The sequence below is a fragment of the Durio zibethinus genome, chromosome 16 (assembly GCF_047325235.1).
Source record: "Durio zibethinus cultivar Kanyao isolate XHJ-2024 chromosome 16, ASM4732523v1, whole genome shotgun sequence".
NCBI classification, from domain to species: Eukaryota; Viridiplantae; Streptophyta; class Magnoliopsida; order Malvales; family Malvaceae; genus Durio; species Durio zibethinus.
The window spans coordinates 25,006,241-25,028,611 of record NC_143177.1 but is presented as its reverse complement, the minus strand read 5'-3'; the positions used below and the strand labels follow the sequence as shown (position 1 = coordinate 25,028,611).

The 22,371-nt window shown below is 32.0% G+C and overlaps 1 protein-coding gene and 1 pseudogene across 3 annotated transcripts; both read right to left on the bottom strand.

Annotated features, from left to right (window-relative positions):
• Nucleotides 1-2,184: 2,184 nt before the first annotated feature.
• Nucleotides 2,185-8,380, bottom strand: LOC111298180 (extra-large guanine nucleotide-binding protein 1-like). 2 transcript variants are annotated; one of them, XM_022892917.2, is made up of 8 exons: nucleotides 6,723-8,380; nucleotides 6,457-6,594; nucleotides 6,266-6,370; nucleotides 6,011-6,175; nucleotides 5,285-5,462; nucleotides 4,440-4,681; nucleotides 3,640-3,800; nucleotides 2,185-2,942 (listed from the first exon to the last, which is right to left on the bottom strand). In XM_022892917.2, exons 1-8 carry the CDS (start codon nucleotides 7,905-7,907, stop codon nucleotides 2,378-2,380), a joined length of 2,739 nt encoding a protein of 912 aa, XP_022748652.2. In that variant the 5' UTR covers nucleotides 7,908-8,380; the 3' UTR covers nucleotides 2,185-2,377. The 2 variants fall into 2 exon arrangements, with proteins under 2 accessions (XP_022748652.2, XP_022748653.2); XM_022892918.2 differs by lacking the exons at nucleotides 4,440-4,681; nucleotides 5,285-5,462 and having other exon boundaries at nucleotides 6,723-8,365.
• Nucleotides 8,381-13,225: 4,845 nt separating this feature from the next.
• On the bottom strand, nucleotides 13,226-15,193 carry LOC111298184 (protein JINGUBANG pseudogene; annotated as a pseudogene). The gene has a single exon (XR_016328829.1). The product of XR_016328829.1 is annotated as a protein JINGUBANG pseudogene (transcript).
• Nucleotides 15,194-22,371: the final 7,178 nt, after the last annotated feature.

Here is a 22,371-nt window from a genome sequence, read left to right as displayed (position 1 = left end):
AAACAAATTGGATTTTTTGTTCTTTATATCCGCTTTCCATTTACTGGTGTTTATGGAGTTCAAATATCCTACAGCTACAAGATTCTACGGTTTTAATTGAAACAAATGACTTGAAAATGACAGAAACAATGTTAATATCTTTGCTGATATGTTCTGATCGAAGTACTATTGTCTTCTCACAAACTCTGAAACTGGCCCAACATAATTAACACTGGCAAAGCCACAACTAAAAAAGCTAGAAAACCAAAGCAAAGCTATGTCCATCGAGGAATTGGCTGTTTGATCCTGCTTTATGGGTGAAAAAATCTACTCGAAACATACCTTGGCATTACTATATTATGAAAATTTGTCTTTTCACTGGACTTTCTGATATTTCTTCTCTTATATGTACAAATATAAGCTTGGTAAAGATTTGAATTTTGAACCAATTTAGTCAGCCATTTTTAATCTACAATTTGTTCTTTTTTCTCCCCTTTTTCGTGAGTTTTGAAATGATCCGCTTGTTGAAAAGTTAGCCGACATACCGTTTTAATTGTTCTGAATGTGGTCTAATAATCTACTACAAATTAAACTGCTTTAATCATGGCATTGAAATCTATTGATTCCTTCATCTTTGAATATCATGGAGAAGATCCGAATAGAATCATAACATGACTTTGAAGTGGTCAAGTTTGAGATTTAACTAGATTTTATTCTATCCCATATACAACTCAGAAGAAAGGAGAAAAATAATGTCGAATGGTAGAAGACGAGTACAAAGTAGGCTGAAGGGTTGGACGATTTTCCCTATTTCATTGTCACTTTGACAGTTCATAGGACTGCAAATTTCCTCAACGTGCTTCTTCCCCTGGCTTAAAGCTGACGACCGAAGTGGGAAGGTAACATTTTAAGCTAATGTAAAGCCTCCACAGACCAGTGGAAAACTAGAATCTGCAGCATATGATAGTACAGTAGAGCACGTCCACTTCAAATCAGGGCCACATGCTCATTATTGTTCTGTGGCCCTGGCCTGGTGTTCTATTGAACTTTCCAACCTTGACAACTATTTTGTTGCTTCGCTCCCAGGCCGCTTGAAACAACTGAGTGAAGACGGTCTTTTTGAACTTTTCTGGACCAAAAAAAAAAAATCTACAGTGGGTTCCCATAACAAACAAAAGAAACCATACCAGCAGCCTGCGCCTTTATATGAGAATTTCTTGCGTCTACTTTGCTTGTACTCAATCATATTCTTGATCAAAAGATAGCAAAGTATGATATCAAAATCAAGCTGTAGATTAAAGATATTACATGTCTGACAGAAGGGCAGAAAGTATTTTGGGTCCATTTTTTACACCAAGAAACAAAAATGTAGAAGCCAATGACAGTGTTTTTGTATTCTTAGAATTAAAGACGGTATGAGTAAATACATGCCAGAACTTTCCTACAGGAGATATTCATAGCCGGGATTGGGGTATATCCCAAACAATATCCTTTTCTTCCAATCTAACCGTATCTGGGGGCCAACCAGTAACCACACGATGATTTTTTGTTTCCAACGAGTCAAAATTCGCAGCCTTGACACCACTAATAAAACACTTCAGCAACTCTTCTGATTTCTTCTATATAAACCCTTTTAGGTCTCCTCACTTTTCCTTGAACAGGGAAAGAGAAAAGAAAAAGCATTGACACATTCCAAAGAGAAAAAAGAAGTTTCTCCTTCAAGCTTTGGTGAGAAAAATGTCTGAAATAGTAGGGGGATGGATGGGTGAGCTAGCAAAGCTCAAAGAGAAAGTCGAAGCAAGAAGGCCGTTCTTGTCAAGGGCTAAAAAGGATCTGCGGTTTGCCAAGAAAGGACATGCTGAAGAGAAGGAAGCTGCTAAAGATGATGCAGATGAAACTACAATGTCAGAAAATACTGTCTGTTTGCTTATTGACAGGTTTGTACCTTGGTGATTGAAGAGAAAAATGTAACCTTGTTCGAGCTTAAGTGTAAATCCAAGGTTCCTTCTAGTCATGCTTGTGTAATTGGACTTGTTTTATAGTGGATGTGGTTCATTATAAAGTTTATGGCAGCTTTGCTTTAAATGTTCATTTCTTTTGTGCCTCAGCTCTTTATATGATTAGCTGTTCTTTCAAAATCTCCAGCAATGTTTTTTATTTGATTTTCAAGTTGTACGGATCTTTGGGAATCTGGTTAAATATGGATGAAACAAAAAGTACTTGAGGATACTTCATTCTCAAAAACAAAATATACACTGCTCCACAATTAAGTTCTATGACTAAGAACTATAAAAATTAATAATAATAATAAAGGAATCTGCAGTGGGAGAAAAAACCTGGTTTCAGCTCTAAGAATCTGATTTTCCAACTTATATTTTCAATCTAAAGAAAAAAAGGGTTATGAGGTTGAGCTTGCCTCAATATCCGTAGAGGACAATTCGTTGTTAAAGAAGCTATTTTCGGTGTCGTCCCACTTAAGAATGTCCCTGGTGTATCTTAGAGCTTCATCAACAGAACCAGGCTCCAAGCCGGTAACCATTGAAACATACAACTTACGATCAGTAAGAGAATCGAATAATCTCTTGAACTTCACAGCAATATAGTGGAAGGCACTCTGTGCTAGTGACCTGTGATTATTTCTATTATTGCTGATAACCGGATTGAAGTCATGAAACCAATCACATTGAGTCAGAGGAACCTGCAAAATCTTTTCTTTGAGCAGATCAACTTTGTTGAGTATTAGAAGGAAGTCCTTTTGCTCAAAGTTTGGATGGGTGACTATACTTTCGAAGAGTTGCTTGCTTGCCAACATTTTGTTTGCGAGAACTCCATTACTGTCTAATACAAACTCATCATAGTCGGTCAAGGAGACACAAAATAGGACAATGTCGATGTCTTCAAACATTTCCACCCACTTGCAATTCTCCCCAAGGCTACTGGGATGCAGTCTAATAAGTTGGTACCTGCAGATTCAAAGCAAGAAATGGTAAGCAAGATATATATATATATATATATATATCTATATATATATATATGTAATTAAATTTCAAAGTGATACTAATACATGGTCAAATCTATTTATTTTGTTTTCATTTGGCCTTTGAGGCTTGAAGCATAAGAAAGAAACCTCTCTTTTTCCTTCCATTACCATGAAGATGAAGATAAAGAGCATTCTTTTGTTTTCCTTTTTTGTTTCTATATAAAAGAAAAGCCCCTAATCCCAATGAAAGATTCCTATTTTTGCCTGTGAAAGATAATTTATGGATTATTTGACACAATGGACTGCTTAAATTCATTGAAGAAGAATATCTAATCAGCCAATGATGCAGCCTTCAGCCCCTAGGAATTTTATGAACCATACAAGTACAGAAACAAAATTTCTTTCCTGTTTTTGACAAGCGTAAGGCTCGAATTGTTTCACCAAAATTCAAAAACACAAACTTGGAGGATGCATTAGTCAGCTGTAATTTGGTTGAAAGTGAGTTGAATTGCTCGAGATTGCTTCTTATCAGTCATCAATATCACCTAGAACTCAATCTTTCTATTCCAGATGAGATTTACTCAGAGACCAAAGTGATCAGAAGGCATCTCAACAAGTGTTTAAGGCATTTGTAGCAAATAAAAGTAAACAATTTATGTATAGACTAGAAAATAACTAACCTCGCCAATGGATCATGCTGATAACCATCAATAGAGCTTTCTCCTTCTATTGTGGGAAAAGAGAATTCCATGCAAGAAATTCCATTGGATGATGTAATTCCCTCAGCATACACGATATCTACGTCAGACGGCTCATAATCTGTCCTCGAGATCTCAACAGCCTGAGAAGAAGATAACTTTAAACTATTAGAGTTGCTAGGAAACCAGAGCACTAGACAGTGAAGAGATATTAGTCATAGAAGAGGAAATGCCGCCAGATCCTGCACTTTTCTTCTTCAAGCTTGAATGAATTAACTAAGAAACTAGCAATTGAAGTTGTCCACTCTTAGTTTTATCAAAAAGTTTTAGTTGGCAGGAAAACGCTTAGTGGCAGCGGCAGCAAACTTGAAGTAAACCATGCATGTTATAAAATTTATACACAATATATGGAATAGCTAAGCAGGAATACACAATAAATGAACAAAAACAACAAGAAAAAGTAAAAAGCTGAAAGGAGAGTGGAGTTTGGAAGTTTGAAGAACCCTACAATTCACATCAAGGACATCTATTGGTATCAAACTTAAACCCCATAGAGCGGACTTACCCAACAACAATAACAAACTAAGCCTTATATCTCATAACTCTAGGATCAGTTGTAAGAAGGCCAAAAAGAGGAATCATGTTAGGTCATAGTTTTGAATCTCCTTAGGCCACTCATTTCTATAAAAAAAAACCTTTTCATTTTACTTCCTTAACCCTCATATCATTACTTATTACTTGCATGCACGTCTTTCGTGGTCTACTTCTAGAAGTGGACTTACCCGTTCTAGGAAATATGTAGCAACTCTCGGCAGTATTTCTAGCTCATGCCTCCGGTTATATGTGGCCTGAAAGGCTGCATCATTCCACAGCTCCTGAATAAATGGTGCATATTCACAAGTAGCAGCTGGGAAGATGCCTTCCAAATTACCAGATACCATCACTTGGACAAGCCAATCCGAGAATGATTTCAGTCTTGCGGAAATGGAATATTTCGTTTTACCATCAATCTGGCTTGCACTGCCTGTTGTCAACAATCAAGTTCACAATCTATTCCATACTAAAGTCCACTATTCCATGCCAAATGAAAGTTTCTTCTAGCCAAATATATTACAGGATATCTAAACACAATTCATCGAAGACATAACCGTATCAGAATGGGAAACTCAATCAGTTAATGACCTGAAAAAGTGTGAGAATATATATCTAAAGTGCAAGAACACAGCTACTACTATACTTTTAAAAAGGAAAAAAGAAAAACTAGTAACAGTGATAAAGTTAAGGCCATTTAGACCCGACAGATTGCAGTGAAAAACTTCCCTTTCAGTGGTAAATTTTTGTGCTTTTATATATATTAACAAACAGTAGGAAAAGCTAAGGGTAAATGCTTAAAGCCTGTCAGCCAAGGCTTTTACAGATGATCTTGCTACCTTTGAGGTCTATCACAACCGATTGATGTATTATAGGGGAGAAAATATAAAAGGCTTACTTGAAAATAAATCTATAACGAATAAACTGTATGTCAAAAAGGTTAACATTATAATTTTAATCAGTAAGAAAATTCTCAGAGAATAAAGAAAAAATCACTTGGTGAAAATGCATACTGAATAAATGACTATTATTGTACCTGAAGAGCCAGATGCATCAGCAATCTGTCCTTTTCTATTCTCTAGTAAGCTTTCTTCTTCAAACCATTCTCGACCCTCAAGCAACATAGCAATATAGCCATACAAATTGCTTTGGATCATCGATTTGATATTTTGGCGCTCATTTTCGAAGAAAGGAATATTATACAGAATCTTGGCCTGAAATAAGCAACTAACATATTTAATTTTTATTTTTGGGTAATTAAAAGCAAGTATCATATTTAATGTTTCATTTAGTGTCTTAGACAGATTATTTTGCATTTCCAGTGGCAAAAAACCAAAGTTTAGCAGTCACAAATATCAAGCAAATTTTAAATCGAAAATGAAGGTCATAGTGAGCCTCAAAGCATTAATGAGGATTTATTTACAATCTTGATCACCAATTACATATTAAATGCATTTGTAATGGCTTAACAAAGAGAAATAATTCAAATGGTTATTGTAATAATTCAATCACTCTTGTTCAAGCTTCTTAATCCTTTAAAAATACTTAATTGCATTCAAAGGCCTTTTCATGGCTGAACTGATGAGACCTAGAAATTTTGTTGGACAAAGTTGAATGGTAAGTCAACTCTAGATCCAATATTCCATCCAAGCTGTTGGAGGATAAAGTGAAGGCATACGTGAAAAACATAAGTAACATAGAGTCTATTGGCAGATGAAAAAAGGGGAAAGAATTGAAATGCTTGCCTCCATTCATATATTACCTGCTTATATATCGTACTTGTGCCAGACTTTTGATAGCCAACTAGAAGAAGTTTATGAAGTGCTCGCTGCTCTAGGGTTCTCTGGCTGACATCTTCTCCAGAAGGATTCACAAAATCGGGAGGAACCGGAATAGACAAGAGAGCACAAATAAGCTTAATCCCCCTCTGAAAATAAAGTACATCCATGTTATTACTAGTACATAATCTAAGCGAAAATAGTTATGCCTATGCAGTATGCATATCATGCAAATATACCTTGTCCCATATAGGCCCTTTTACATTTTTCTGTCCCTCTTCCTGGTAGGATCCATCTGCACTTAGCCAAAAGCTAGGTTTTCCTTCACAATGAACTCCTGCCAACTGCAAATATTTAACAGAATGGCATTGAACTTGCATGTCTAAAAAATCATAATTTAAAAGAACTCAATCATGTACAGCACAACAACCTGCAGCATCCACAGCTCTTTTTTAGTAATCTCTCGATTATTTATGAGTACTTTTGTGTTTCCATTGCTAGCATCAGCCTTGATGAGACCTCCAACATTTAGCTGGGCAGTAATAATCTGGCAAGGCCCATGTCCTTCCTGATGGTTTAACAGAACAGTAGTTCAATTTTAATGGAACAAAATGGAAGTTAGATTGCTTTAAAAAAAAAAAAAAGAAGAAGAAAAAGGAAAGAAAGGGAAGGACAAGAGCAAAGTTTGGTTATTACCCTTCCCCAAAATCCAGATAACTTATCATACCAATAGAATCCTGGTTTTAGCTTATTTGGTGGGTTTTGGCAGGTTTGCAAAACATGCAACTCATCTTGACTCAATGGCTCTCCATTCACAACGAGCTCAAGGGGTAGCTGGTTTGCCTCGCTTGTCCTCTCAGAATTCATTGCCTGTTGAACTTCCAACTCATTGAGCAGCCGCTTGAGGAGCCGAGAACATTTTCCAAGACTTCCTCGCCTGGACTCATTTATCTTCTTACCTATGCAAGTAACACATTTTCTTCCCTCTGGCATCGACCCCATTGCTCTCAGTACACACTTACAACAATACTTAGCATTACAAACAATACAAATCTCTTTTTCTGTAAACCGGTTTCCCTTTAAGCACCTATAACATGACCCCTTTTTCCCGTTCCTTGCAATAGGTTGTGCAGCATGGATGCTTTCTGTCTCAGAATAGCCTGACTCTCCTTGAACCATGTCACATGATTCAGGATCACGGAAAGTTACAACAGATGGTCTTTTGAGATGGCAAGGAGTCTCATTGTTAACCTCCTCCCCTTTTTGAGAAAAGACCTCGGATGATGAAAGTGCAGGTGAGCTTAAAACTGACTCTGTTGAATCTGAATCAGGAAGATCCATATACTTCTGCAACCCTAAACCTTCCTCCTGATCATCAATTGGCTCTAACTCTGCTAACCCTCCTGATGATTCACCTAAACTATCATGAACATCAGAAATTTCCAGAATGCCAGAACTTCCTATTCCATCACATAATTTTGTCCTGCATCCACCATCAATTCTCTGGCCTAATGAATCCAAGCTGTCAACTTGAGTTGATGATTCATTGGACACACCAGGACGATCATTGAATTTTCGAGCTGAGCCACGTTCAGAACGAAATTTTTTATCTTTGGACAGTTTTTGGTTCACTGAAGTAGTCTTTACAATTGGTTGGATAATTGGCAACGAAATATCATTCAAAACAAATGAAGAGGAAACTGTGGCAGCAGTTGGGAGTTGGTCAACGTCCACCGGAACTGCTTTGGGGATGTCAAAAGTGACCGGAGGACCATGGTACTCAATAGCAATTGAGTATTCAATGTTATTATCATAATCACCATCATCACTTTTAGGAGATGATTTCCCAACAGACAGAATTTTTCTTAGAATGCCATCCATCGCTTTCAAGTCTCAATTCCAAAAAATTAAGCCACCAATTCCAATCCCATAAACCAAAGAAACATAACCGATTATCTCAACAACCCATGAAGCAAACCAAAAAAACTCAAAATCCCATGAATCAAAACAGCCATCATAAAAAGTCCATGAAGCATCACCACCAACAACCAAAAGAATCAAACTTTGAAGACCAGTAGCCACCAGAACAACAATTTGCTAATATCCCATTCAAACAATCAAGTAAAACCAATTCTTTCCCTTCATCACTTAAACCATGCTACAAAAGACCCTCTTTTCTTTCTTTGAAAGCGAAAGAATGCCAAAAAGAAAGATGGGAAATCTACAAGGATTGACACAGAGCAGTAAAGCAGGGAAATTTCCAAGAAACTGAGAATGGAAATGGTTGCAAAGAATAAACAAGAATGAAAATGTGGAGTCTTCCCGTACCAGTAAATGATGGAGATTTGAGAGATGACTGAGTACACAGATTTATCTTAAATTTATTCATCGTTTTCCCACGTCAACACGCTGGCGAAGAAACTGCTGGGAAACACGGGGGCACAGGGAAAGATGAAAATTGACAGGCTCGTTCTTACTTGAAATGTGTCGATTGTCAAAGGTGAATTAAAACCATGCCCTGTATCAATCACTTCATTGCACGTTTCGGTCAACAAAATGAGTGCTAAGCGGAATTACGCTACTTACCGTTATGTTTGGAATGCGAGTAATCGAGGAAAGATGAGGAACTCTGAAAGATTTTCTAAGAACAATGGATGGCTGCAGATCTTAAAGATGATCCCGCTAAAAAATTATTAATTAAATTCGAATTCAAAACTTTTACATCTTTAGCAATTGAATCAACCTTTTGTTGGTCACTATTGCAACTTGAAAGCTTGCATGACTCCAAATGAGAACTTTTTAATTCTTGAATTTGTTTTTTATGGTAATAGCTTGAAATACTTGTGAGAAATTCCCACCTAGAAGTTTCATGGATAAGTTTTACTTTAATAGCTTTTAGTTGGCGAAATCTTAAATTTTAAAATATATATATATATATATAATTTTTTGAAAAATGTGATGCATGATATGTTTTTTTATTTTTAAAATATTTTATGTTCAAATTCACTTATTTAAGTTAGAGAAATTCATATAAATTAAATTTTAAATAATTATTATAGTTTTATATATATATATATAATGGTTGTTAATTTATAAAAAATATAAATAGATCTTTTAAGATATTTTTATTTAAAAATATCTTAAATAATTTTTAATTTTTTTTAAAAGGGATTATTTAAAGTATTTTTTTTAACACCTTAAATAATCCCTTTTAAAATATATCAATAATTTTTTTAAGGCATTTTTTATCACTACCTTTCAATTTTTTTATTTGGCTTATTTAAGACTTTTTTTTTTTTTTTTTTACAAAAACACCTTAAATAAAATTTTTAAAAATGTATAGTGGATTTTTTTAAATAATATCTTTAAAAAAATTAAAGAAGATTATTTGAGGTATTTTTAGTTATTTAAGTTGTTTTTAGTCCAAAAACGTTTTAAATAATGCCTTTCAATTTTAAATGGACTTATTTAATTACTTATAAGATTTAAGAGATAAAATATTAAAAAATTGAAGTATCTAAATCGGTTAGAGTATATAGTTATAACCATAAGTTTGTAAGTTTGATTCATTTTTTCTAACTTTTTAAGGGTTTTCTAATGGATTATTTAAAATGTTTTTGATTTAATTTTGAAGGCTATTATTTTTAATGGATTATTTAAAGTGTTTTTTGTCTAATTTAAAGAGTTTTAGACTAAAAACGACTTAAATAAACCCTTTTAAAATTAAAAAATATTATTTAAGGTATTTTTAAACTAAAAATGCTTTAAAAAATACGTTGATACATTTTAAAGGTAATTATTTAAGATATTTTTATTCAAAAAATACCTTAAATAATTCTTTTTAAAAAATCGAAATAATAACAACTATTTTATAATTTTTTATTCAGGTCAAATTTATAAATAATATTACTTCCCCCTCATTAAACTTGTAATACTATAGGAAAAAATAAGTTTTTGATTTTGAAACTTTTGGTATTATTAAAAATCTATCAGTTTTTTCCAAATTTTGATTTCCTAAACTAAACGTTAGAATCAAATTATCTAACAGTAAAATTTTAAGAAAAAAAATGTGTAAGTTCCTTGAACCAAACGCCTTCTCAATATCAAAATATATTTGCAAGTTTAATTTTTTTTTAATATTTGCTACATAATTATATAAAAATTTTTCCAATCTTTCATATTATCATATATATACATATTTAAAATAAAGAATTCAAATTTAACACTTTAATTATAAAAAAACTTAGAATTAGATAAATATCACTTAAATATCGCTTAGATATAGACTATATTTGTTTACAAAATGTGAAAGTGCATATGATAAAACAAACACCAAATTTGATTTTATACCAAATCTCATTTTCAGGTTCGGTGAAGGAGAAAATTATGAGTGTTGTACCGTAGCTTTTTCTTTTCACACTCTGTTTTTTTTTATTTTAATTTTAAAGTAAAATTACCATATTTTTTTTCACATAAGTTTTTCAAAAAAAATTTTTAGAAGATTATAAACTTTTTCAAAAATAAATTTTTACAAATTCATAAATCTTTTCGAAAATAAATTTTTGAAAAATTATATAACATTTTAAAAATAGAAGTTTTGAAGATTATAAATTTTTTAGAAAATAAATTTTTAAAAAGTTAAATTTTTGAAAAGGTTTATAACTTTTTGAAAAATTATATGATTTTTTAAAAATTTATTTCCTAAAAATCATAAAACTCTAAAAAATTATAAGAAGGATAATTGAGTAATTTTATTTATAAAATTTTTTTAAAAAAAAATTAAGATATGAAAAGAAAAAATAATGGTGCATTTAACGGCACTAAAAAATTATTCTATTATTATACATAAAGTAAACAATTATTTTCATCCTGTTAGAACAGAAGAAAATGATTAAAGATCTAATCATAAAATATATATATTTTTTATGTAATGAGTTTTAAAATATAAAGTTGTTTCTTTTTTTTTTTTTTTCACACGTAATTTAAGTCTTTGTCCGATTGGGTAGAATCATTAAAGATATGTTTTAAGTAGGTTTCAAGAGATTAATGATTGATTGAGAGGTTGAAAAGTTCTTTGTATTGACTTGGTAAATGCTGATATCATGTTTTTCCTTCCTTCCCTTGCAAAACTCCACGTATCATGTGACTGGGACATCTGATTAGCCCATTTGATTTTCCTTTTCATTTTCCATCAATGGCAGTTCTAATAATAATAAAAAATTATTAAAGTTGGATTTGCAGGAAAAAATTAATATTATAATTCAAATTACATGTAAAAAGCATTTATTAAATAGTTGAAAAATAACATTCTTTTATTAAAAAATTGTAAAAAAATAATTTTTTATAAATTAGTAAATAAAATTATTTTAATCAATTCGAACAAAACCTAAAAATTTCTTATCCTTAAAAAAACCTAAAGTGAATAATTTATTGATTATTAGGGTTTGACCAATTTGCAAAAAAAAATAAAAATTATAGGACTTTTTTTTTTCTTGGTTTGGATCCACGTATTTGTGGCTCTGTGGCCGGCCTTCAACAACTTGTAGAAGCTGTTCCTCAACCCATTATTTTATGGGTCAGCCTAAGCCCATGGTTTTGTATTCCATAGCCCAATGAAACCCAATCCATCTAATTTTTCATTTAATCCAACTACATAGAAAGCAAACGAAGAAAATAACCCAATTTTTAGTTAACAAACAATTATTATGTTGAAAATTGAAACTCTCCAAATGGATGAACCGATCGAGGCCATTAAAATTCGTACAAAATTTGTTTTTTCTTGCTATATGCTTCCGCAAGACAAGCTACATGTCTCATAATAAAGCGAGTTAGTGATATCTTTTCCCCCCACGACTCCACCGATGCAAATAATGGGATTAGAAAGTGTGACCCAAATAAATATTAATAATAAATTTGACAATTCGTATATTTATATTATATAAAATATTAAAATATATATATTCATATCATATTTTATACGAAAATTATATATGATAATTCATCTCAATATGAAAATATGTAATATATATTTTTAATTTTATTTAAATTAATATATAATAATTATTAAAATTTTAAAATATGTCGTATTCATATTTATTTTTTGTATTATATTTATATTATGTTTTAAATTATCAACTCTAATTGATTGTTTCATAACGTCGGTCAATCCATGGTTTTAATGTGGATTAAAAGCTCCAAAAATCATGTGTTTTTAACTCAAAATTATAAAAGTATACGGTATTTAGTCATTAAAATGACACATATGCATGAATGTTAAGTTATTAAGCTTCTCTAATTTATTATCTAAAAAGGTAAAATAAAGTCAACTATTAAATAAATTTAGCTAATTATAAGGATAGACTTTCGAAGTTACATAAATTGTTTTGATCAAACTTGTTTGTTCCGCATATATATCCCAACTTAGAACCCAAAATATACATATCACAATTAAATTGTATAGTAAAAACCAACATTTCGAAATTCATAACTAACAAACAAGGAATCATTCGATCAATAATTTTGGCCTCGAGATTACATGCGTACATATACACTCCCAATGCAATTACAACTCGACAAGAATGTGTTCAACTTAGTATTTACAAACTTAGAACCAGTAAAAGCTTAAATTCAAAATATACACAAATGGGACACTAAATTCGGTCACACCTGGAGTGAAAAAAAAAAAATCGACAACCAATTTTAAATGGTGGCATTCACTTCGATTCAAATCAATTTTTTTTATTCGATTCAAATTAAGATCAAATATTAAATATATATATTAAATTCAAAAAAATTTTTAAATCAAAATATAAAAAATTAAAAAAAATTAAATTGAATCGAACTATATATTTATTATTTATTATATATATTATAAATTTTTATAAAATAAAAATAATTATTTTATATAAATCTTATTTTAAAATATTTAAAATATTATTAAAATAATATATAAAAATTAAAATTAATAAATTAATAAATCAAACCAAACTAATAAAATTCAATTTAAATTAAACCAATTTAAAAAAAAAATTTAAATTCAAATCAAAATTTAAAAATTTAAAATATTATATATTATAAAAAAATCAAATCAAATTCAAATTGTTATTATCTAGTTACATTCATGCAACATCCCTATCCAAGCCAAGTGGTGGCCGGCCACATTAAAATTTGGAAAAAAAAAAAGAAAAAGCAAAAAGTCATTTACCGAATCAAACAAATTTGTCGACCTTGTGCCATAAATATAACATACCGAAACTGTACTTTTCAACAGGAGGCGCCTCCCAACCCTCTTAAAAGACGTTTCTTGGAGGCTAAATATGTGCTTTTCATACATTACATTAAATATATAAAAGACAACAAACGAATTAAAGCTATTAATTATGTATTCTTTATGAAATACCCTTTTTACTTTTCTCTGAGGTGGCATTCTAGCATTGGCTGCAATCATTCAATTTATACACGTGGCGCCGTCACACCCCCTAAAAAGTGCCTTCAAGGGTAAGGTCGATCGGATCAGGGTGGTCCATGAACCTATCAGAAATGGGTCGGACCACTGAACAACAAATCCCCGCGGCCAGCGCCATGCAACTTTCCAATATGCCGTGACTACGCGTGCTATGTTCCTAACTTCGACAGCTCTTAAGGTAATCCCTGCTTAATCTCCTTCAAGTGTGGCACGTGCTCAGACACGCGCCACACCTTGACGGACTTGTCCAGGCTACCACTATAAACAATCCATTTCCGATCAGCATTGGTTGATGTATGATGATCTTCTTCGACAGTTAGGCATTTTACGGGGCCGGTGTGACCTGTTAAGACAGAAAGGCAGGTGTGAATTCCACCTTCTTGTCGTCTCCACAGGCATATGCTCTTATCAGCCGACCCGCTAAACACCAAATTCCCTGCTGTGGTCAAGCAGAGCACAGCCATTTTATGGCCCCTTAGGACTCCTCCATGTGAAAGGTGCTTTTCACGTTCCCAGAAGTTGACAAGCCCATCAGACGAGCCACAGTACAGCACAGCTGATTCATGGTTCACAGCCAAAGATGTCACGGCAGTTTCTTGCTTCAACAACAATTGAACCAGGAAATGTTTTGTTCCTTTCCCCTGCAACTCCCTCTTCCAAACCTTGACTGTCCCATCTGCCGAACCCGTAAACACCAAGCTATCAAATCCAGCCACGACAGAGTTTATTGCGTCATCATGAGCATCAATGGATTCCAAGCACTTCGAGTTCGCTAGTCGCCAAACTTTCATGGTTCTATCCCAAGACCCTGAATATAACAACCCAACTTCTTCATTCAAGCTCAGGCACGAAACCGCGTCAAAGTGCTTGATTCGAAGAACGTTATGGTTTCTCCGAACTTCAACGTAGTTCTTAGGTTTAACAGAGCGTTTAATTAAATCCCTGAGAGATGGCAAACTACCGAATCTTTTGTGAACTTTAGGGTTTGTTGATGAAACCTTCCAGACACGGATTTTACCGTCTTGGTGACCAGTAAATATCATATCGCCCAATATAATAATGGCTTTGACCAAGCCACTTTTAGCTTTAAAACCTGAAAACTCCTTCAAGTTCTTCCAAACCCGGATGTTCTTGCTATCAGAACCCGTATATAACAAATCTCCAGAAGCAGCTAACGAATAAATATTACCTTCTTCTCGTACAATGGACCAAATAAGCCCGTTTTGGCCAAAATCAGTTTCGAGTGGAGATGGCGTAATCCATGGAGATTTGTTGAAAGGAGAAGCCTGGTTCCATGGTGACATGATGTAAGGAGAACCCTCACTGCTTGCTGTCGTGCTGCTGGAATACCTCGGGCTTCCCAAAGAGGAACTGCTTTTACGATTAGGGAACTCATCTTCGACACCCTCGTCGACGTTGTTGCTTATAGAAGACAAAGAAGGTTCAGATTGTTTGAAGAGAGTGCGCAGCTTTGGTTGGTTTTGGAGGTTGGTTTGCTCCATAACCATCGTTCCACCCTTACCGTTTCTCATTTACACTAATTTCTGGTAAATTAACAACGAAATTGAACTGAATTTTGGATAAGAAGATTGGAATTTGTTGTACCAAACCTGAAGAAAAAATTGCAGAAATATTTTGACGGGAAAAATGAAGAGCTAAAGATAGAATTATTGATTGTTGCCTTTGATTTTTGTTTTTAGGAAAGACCAAAGGAACGGTCGAGCAAAAGGAGTATATATATAGATGGGATTGAATAGTGGTAGGTAACGTGACGTTATGCGTTTTTGACACGTGGTGGGATGACACTGAATTATTGCCAACCAGTAAACCGGGTACGCCGGCGTTTAATCTTCGCACGCTAGATTAGATTGGACAATAAATGAAAAGGGCAATTGTATAGGATTTCCTGAAAAAGATGAAGATTTATTGTATGTGAAAGAGTTGGGAAATTAGACGTTTGACCATAAGTTTCCACTGTTGGAAAAATATTGGCCATTGAACTTGAAATTGTCAATTGCATGCAAGAACATATGATGTTAGAGTCGCAAGACCTCAATCAACAAAGGAAACAAAGTTTTAATACCTAGCCCCAATTAATATTGTGTTGAATGTTTCTTTTTTATGCATGATAGTTAAATTTTTGCTAAATTTAATTAGTTTTTCGAGAATAATTGTAAAGAAAACATGGGAAAGTTAGTAGTAATTAAGATCAACATTTAACATTATTCTCCATCTTGACGTTATAAGAGAATATAGATTTATCGACAGAATATTTTCGTTATCGTTGTAATGTGAAAGCTAAAAAAATTAAGGAATCCTTATGTTCGATATAAAATAAATAAATGATGTTAGGCAAAGCTTTGTTATCTTTTTAATTTCTCCTTTTAATTTTGGTTATGCTTGTGTCTCTTTCTAAGCCTTTATTTACATCCATTCATAATATGATAACTTTATTCTTGAGCAATCTTTAATGCTATTAAGGTCTTGTTTTCAAGTTTAAGCATCAGAGGTTGGAGACCTTTACTCTTAAAAAAAATGAATGGGAGATAGGTTTAATAATGCTTTCATTTGTTCTTAAGCTTCGTTTGGAAGCACAATGGGAAGGGTTGGGGCACATTATGATTTTGAACCCAATGACCTCTAATTACTCTCTTATTCTTTAATCCACATCAATAAGCCACAATTCATATAAAATCAATCATTTACTTGAGGGAATTTTAAAAGAATTTATACATGACGAAATGAAAATTTATGTGATCGGATGGCATTTATGGATTAATTTAAAGTTGTCGAGATTAAAGTAAACCTTTAATTAATTAAGCATGTTTTATTATCAAAATAATGATGTTTATTAGATTGAGCACTTGTTCGTATCCCAATCCAATTTACCACTTGTCCTTACTAAGGTGATTAAGAGGTAATTAATTTTCACTATTATTGGCTCGCTGACTGAAACATCAAGGCAATTATGTTTCGTATCAGTAGTGAACCTTTTACAATAGTGGCAAACAAGAAATCAACTGAAAACAACACCTACGGTGATCAACCTCATTACATGCCATTGCACCATTACTCCATAAGTTTAGTAATTTATACTTTTCTTCTCATTGGTTTTTAAGGTAATGATCATTTTGGACGAGGTTTCAATAGAATGGAGAAATTTGAATCAAGTTTTTTGAGTAAATTGCAGGCTTTCTAAATTATAATGATATGAATATTGTATGGTAAATTGCTATACATAGTAGTAGTATTAATAAACACTACAACTATGGTGAAGAACATCAATTTCAAATTTTCACATAAGAACAATAATAAATTAAATCTTATATTTGATAATTTTGGGGTCAACTTCATTAAAAGGTCAAAAAAAAATTATATTAGGTTTTAGTTTTGAATTTTTTTTACCACACTAAATTTTATAAAAAACAATAATTTTTTTTATTTACTTTTTTAATTTTCATATCATTTTTTTATTATCTATATTCACAATTTTCATGATTTATTTTTAAAAATTTTAATTTTTTTTAAATCTAAAAACCCATTCCTTTTAATTAATGTACAAATAAATTTTTATTTCACATATTTAAACTATTTCAATTGATTTTTTTTTTTTAATTTTCACATAACCAAAAAAGAAAACTACTTTTTGCTTACAAGTTTGGTGAACCGCAAGCTTTTGGTTGTCTTGTCCATGTAGAAAATAAAGACCAGTCTTAAGAATCGTGGCGCCCCAAAACCAGTTGTCAACGTATCCTGAATTGCTGCCACATGCAATTCCTGACTGGTAGAGAAAATGAACTTCATCCCACAAACTCCAACCGCCACGAAACTGATTCATATCTAAATTTATATCTTTCCCAAATTTATTCTTGCCGCATAACCCATGCTGGAGCCCTTTGCCAATTTGCATGTCGACACGTTAGAATGGTGCAGTTGCTGTCAATGGAAGTTAGGGGGCGTTTACTAAGGAAAATTTATGCAATTTTTTTTAAAATTTTACTGTTAAATATTTGATTTTACGTTTAATTTAAAATAATATGATTTCGAGAAAAAATAATAAATTTTTAACAATACTTAAAGTTTTAGAATAAAAAATTTATCTCTTTTCGTGATATTTTAAAAATTCAAAAAAAAATTACATTATTTTTAAATTAAACTTGAAAAAAAAATATGAAATAATCGTTATTATTTTAAAAAATATGTTTGGAAGTAACTATAAATTAGTTGAAGATTTTTGCTACTAAAAAAATATTTTTTTATATTATAATTAATATCATTTGGTATGAAAAAAACTTTAAATAATCATGTTTAATTTTCTAAAAATTATTTAAGATGTTTTCTTACTAAAAACACCTTAAATAATTTTATTTAATTTTTTTAGATTATTTAAAGTATTTTTAGCTAAAAAAATACCTTAAATAATAAGCTACTAAAATTTGAAAGGGATTATTTTATTATTTAAGATTTTTTTTGGCAAAAAATATCTTAAATAATCTTCAAAAAAATTGATTAGCATTATTTAATGTATTTTCTGACTAAAAATGCCTTAGATAATCCAAAAATAAATCTCCAAAAATAAATATTAAAGGGAAATGTCGAAAATACAACTTTATGGTTAATAATTATATGCTATAACTTACTATGCTACTTTAATTTTTTTATGTTTTATTTCTTAAATCTTATAAGTAATGAAAGGTGCAAAAAACGCCTTAAATAATATGGTGCAAAAAAGTTAAGAGCATTATTTAATGTCTTTTTCTTTTTTTTTACCAAAAATGCTTTAAATAATCTCTTTTAAAAAATATTAGAGATTATTTAAGGTTTTTTGATCAAAAACGCTTTAAATAATCCTCTTTAAAAAATATTAAAGATTATTTAAGGCTTTTTTGATCAAAAACGTTTTAAATAATCTACTTTAAAAAAATATTAGAGACTATTTAAAGTGTTTTTAGATAAAAAAAATACATTAAATAATCTCTTCATATTTTTTAAATGGTATTTGTTTAAGGTACTTTTGGATAAAAAATGCTTTAAATAATCTTTTAAAAAAAAATAAAAGAAATCATTTAAGGTGTTTTCCAACCAGAAATGCCTTAAATAATCTTCAATATTTTATAAATAAAAATAATAATCAAATAAAATATTTGTCTTCTTTTACTATTAAAAGTATCATTTGTCATTTAGATATTTATTTTTTACAAAAATTAATTAAAAGTTATCATTATATATTTAAGAATATTATGATAATTATTCAAAAATTAATATATATATATAGATTCTTTCAAATCAAACAAGTGAATCTAAATATAAAATATTTTTAAAATAAAAAAAATTCGAATATTATACTTTTTAGAGAATTATATATATATTTTAAATTTAAGATATAACGAACCAAATATCCTTTAGGGTAAAGTATATATCAGGTTCTTAATCAAATGGGAACAAAGGTACTTGTCTGAGGCAACCAAACTGTAAAGCTCTAGGGTCAAGGATTTTTACTTCATCAATTATTGGACCAACATTTTCCCATAGATTGGAAATCAATATTAAGGTGTGAACTTGCTTCAAAAAAAGAAAAAGAAAGAAATATTAAGGTGTGAATTCAGCAGGAAATTATGCAAGCGAAGCGTACTAAAAGCGTCACCAATATTTGGTATATGCTCACTCTTTCACCAATATTTTTCCGGTGACTGTGGAACATTAATTTCATTATTAAAGCTTTTCTTGAAATTTTAGGTCACATTTTCGAAGAAAAAAAAGTTGTTGAACCAAAAGCAATTAAGTTTGGAGAATAAAAGAGCAAACAGGACCAAAGCAAGTGTTGATAATTTCCTAAAAAAAATAATTAGCCAAAAATGAAGAAGGCCATTTTTTTTATTGCAAAGTATGTACTTTAGTGTACCAAATTATTTAAATCTGTTTGTTAATCATCAAACTTTGTAACAGGATAAGTTTCCTCCCCATAGTTTATTGGTCATAAGACCTTTTACAATAAGTAGTAATTAAAAAGATTGCATAAGCATGGAGAATTAGTAAAAAAAAGCAGCATTTACCAACTAAGGAAAATGTAAATCTTGCTTACTTAAGTTTTTACATGATAATTTTATGGAAATGGTTAAGCCACGTGTTTGTGTAGTGGAAAACGACGAGCAGCTCTTTAATTAAGAAAAATGTCAATCCTGGCATGTGGCAGTCACCAACTAATATTTTCAATTTAAATATAGCTATATAGATTCTATATGCTGTACAATGAAGATCACTTTGGATTCTAAGATTACATAAACAAGAAGACTCGGTAAGAAGTTAAGAACACATTAGAATTGGATGGCTTTTTTTTTTTATTGAATTTGTCATTTCTATAACTTTTCAGGAGGTGACTGAACATGTTCCCATACAATGAACAAAATTTATAGCTGTGCAGGATTCGACTGCATAAGCAAGATATGAAAATTGTGGAGCAGTGTGAGGCAAAGTGTCCAAATATGCTCTTTAATGAAATTAAGAAAATGGTGGCATGTGAAACTTGTCATTACTTGGGGATTTGTCTAGCTAATTATGCAAAATTATCAAACATGTTTCACTGCTGCTGAAATTTGGGTGCCAAAGATTCAAAAATTGGTATATATAGTGATCCTGTCGCCATGTAAACGTTTCAGTGTTTTATAGTCAGCCGCGGCTGCTGATCTCAACCTGCCAATAGCCAATCTGTTGTCACCAAACTAAATTAGCAGAGTGGCATCCAATCCGGTAATGGATTACTGTGACAGTGGCTGCAGTTTGGATATATATTATATCAGAAAACTAACTGCTGATCCAATTCAATAATAATGTTTGTTCATGACTGTACCAAATATCCTGAAATTCTAGAGCGTATCCTGAGAACACATTAATGAGAATAGTGACATGGGATGGAATTAAGGGCAAAGAAAAAAACTCTTTTGATGATTTTAGAGGGTGATTTTGTTCTTGTCCTTGAAAAAGTGATCATCCCTAATAATTAAGGAGGAAATGTGCTTGGTTGAAATCTTTTTCAATCCTTAAAAGAGATCCATAATGGTTTATGGTTGATCCATAGCCACAGGTTGGCAATCATGCTCTTTTTAGAGTGATGTCTTCAAATCAGGGAAGAACTGTACTTCAATTATTAACATATGATACTTTAAAGGCTCCCACTGGATCCATGGCATTAGCCAGAACGCCACATATCTTCAATTTCTGCCAGATCAGTCAGTCTTTTCCCATTTTCTGAACCATGAAAATGCAAATTCTTTTGGAGGTCAGCCCATCACAATTATTCGCTTTTGAAGCTGGACAAATCCCTTTTTATTCATGTCTCATTTCTTTTTCTTTTTTTTTTATTTCTATATATATTATATAGGACAATATGTATGCTGCACAGATATTTAAAATAGAAAGTATTGCAACTAGTTTGCTCATGTTTCAGAAATTGCTTATCCTTGTTCTAGAAGTGGACAGTGATGCTGTAATGCATGTTCTAATAGTGGTCACGTGAAAGAGACAAATTGACATTAAACAACACAAAGCTAGCCCTACAATTCTTCCACTCATCAGTAGTTAACTAACTGAGGTCCCATCCCTAAAAATGTCAAAAGTGCTGATGCTGCATTGCTTCAAATATTTTGTCTCCATACTCCAAACCCATTTCTACAGCTCTTTGATTTTCTTAAGCAAAAGAAAACAGTGGCCCAACAGGCGTCACTCATCAGGCATTTTTCTATTATTGATCCCTAGAAGTGAGAGAACCCAGAAGAAAGAAAAAAAAATCGGAGATTCATGAGATCAGCTCTAGAATTTCTAGAACATATAGCAAAAATGAAAGTCCATTTTTAGTGCTGTACACTTCGCTTGCTTCTGCAGCTAATTGGACCATATTCTTGATTTCTGGAGTCTGGAGCGACCAAAGAGTATGGCAGCAGGGACAAAAAAATCAAGAACTTCCAACCACAGTGCTGTACACAAGGCTTATTTTCTCTGCATTGTATCAGAATCCAGAAGCAAAAAAAGATTTGAAAAAAGGATGGACTGATGAACAGATGCCATCAGACGGACAAGTTTTCCTAGCTAACACTATCAAGTCAAACATCTCTTAAACTCATGCATTAGGGAAAAATATCAAGTGCAACAAGATGAAAAAAGAAAGCTAATTGGGTTGATTAATGTTGGGTTTCTGTCTTTTTTCATGCATTATCTGGTCTCTTCGGATAATGATAAACAATTCTCGAGAGTTTTTTCTTGTATGGCAAGTTATAATGGATTTGACTTTAATTCAGACATTATGCAGTGTATCTATTTACGTGTCAGCTATCTGTTAACACCCATAGGATTAAGGAGGTTCCAATGAGGGCAGTTGTTGAACAAAACCAACTTTGTGACCAGACTCAAAGGGCAAGGAGATTCCAGAACCATTAGCACCTTCAGTTGAAGAGCATGGCCCAGGACAAACGTAGCAGTCTAGCAGATATAGTCACCTTAAAGGGTTTAAGTGGAAATTTACCAAATCAGAAATGCTATCAGTATTGTGATTAGGTAATCTAATTTTTAGAACTTGGCCTCAATGATTAAGAGGTATGTAGTTCATGATGATTATTCATGTGTGTGCCCATGACCCCACGACTATTGTCTAAAGAGATCCAAAGATTGGGCTTGGGCGTAGCTGTCGACAGATGATAGTTGGACTCTTTAATCCCCAATTTAAGCCCAACTTTGAACCATGGCTTGGCCTTCTAAATCCGAAACTTGGCAGTGGATTTATTAGTATCATCGATGGCAAGCATGCCGAGTCTGTCGAGTTCACTAAATTCCTTGATATGACGATGGAATTGTAATGCTTATGGAGATTGCACAGCAGACTTAACTTAA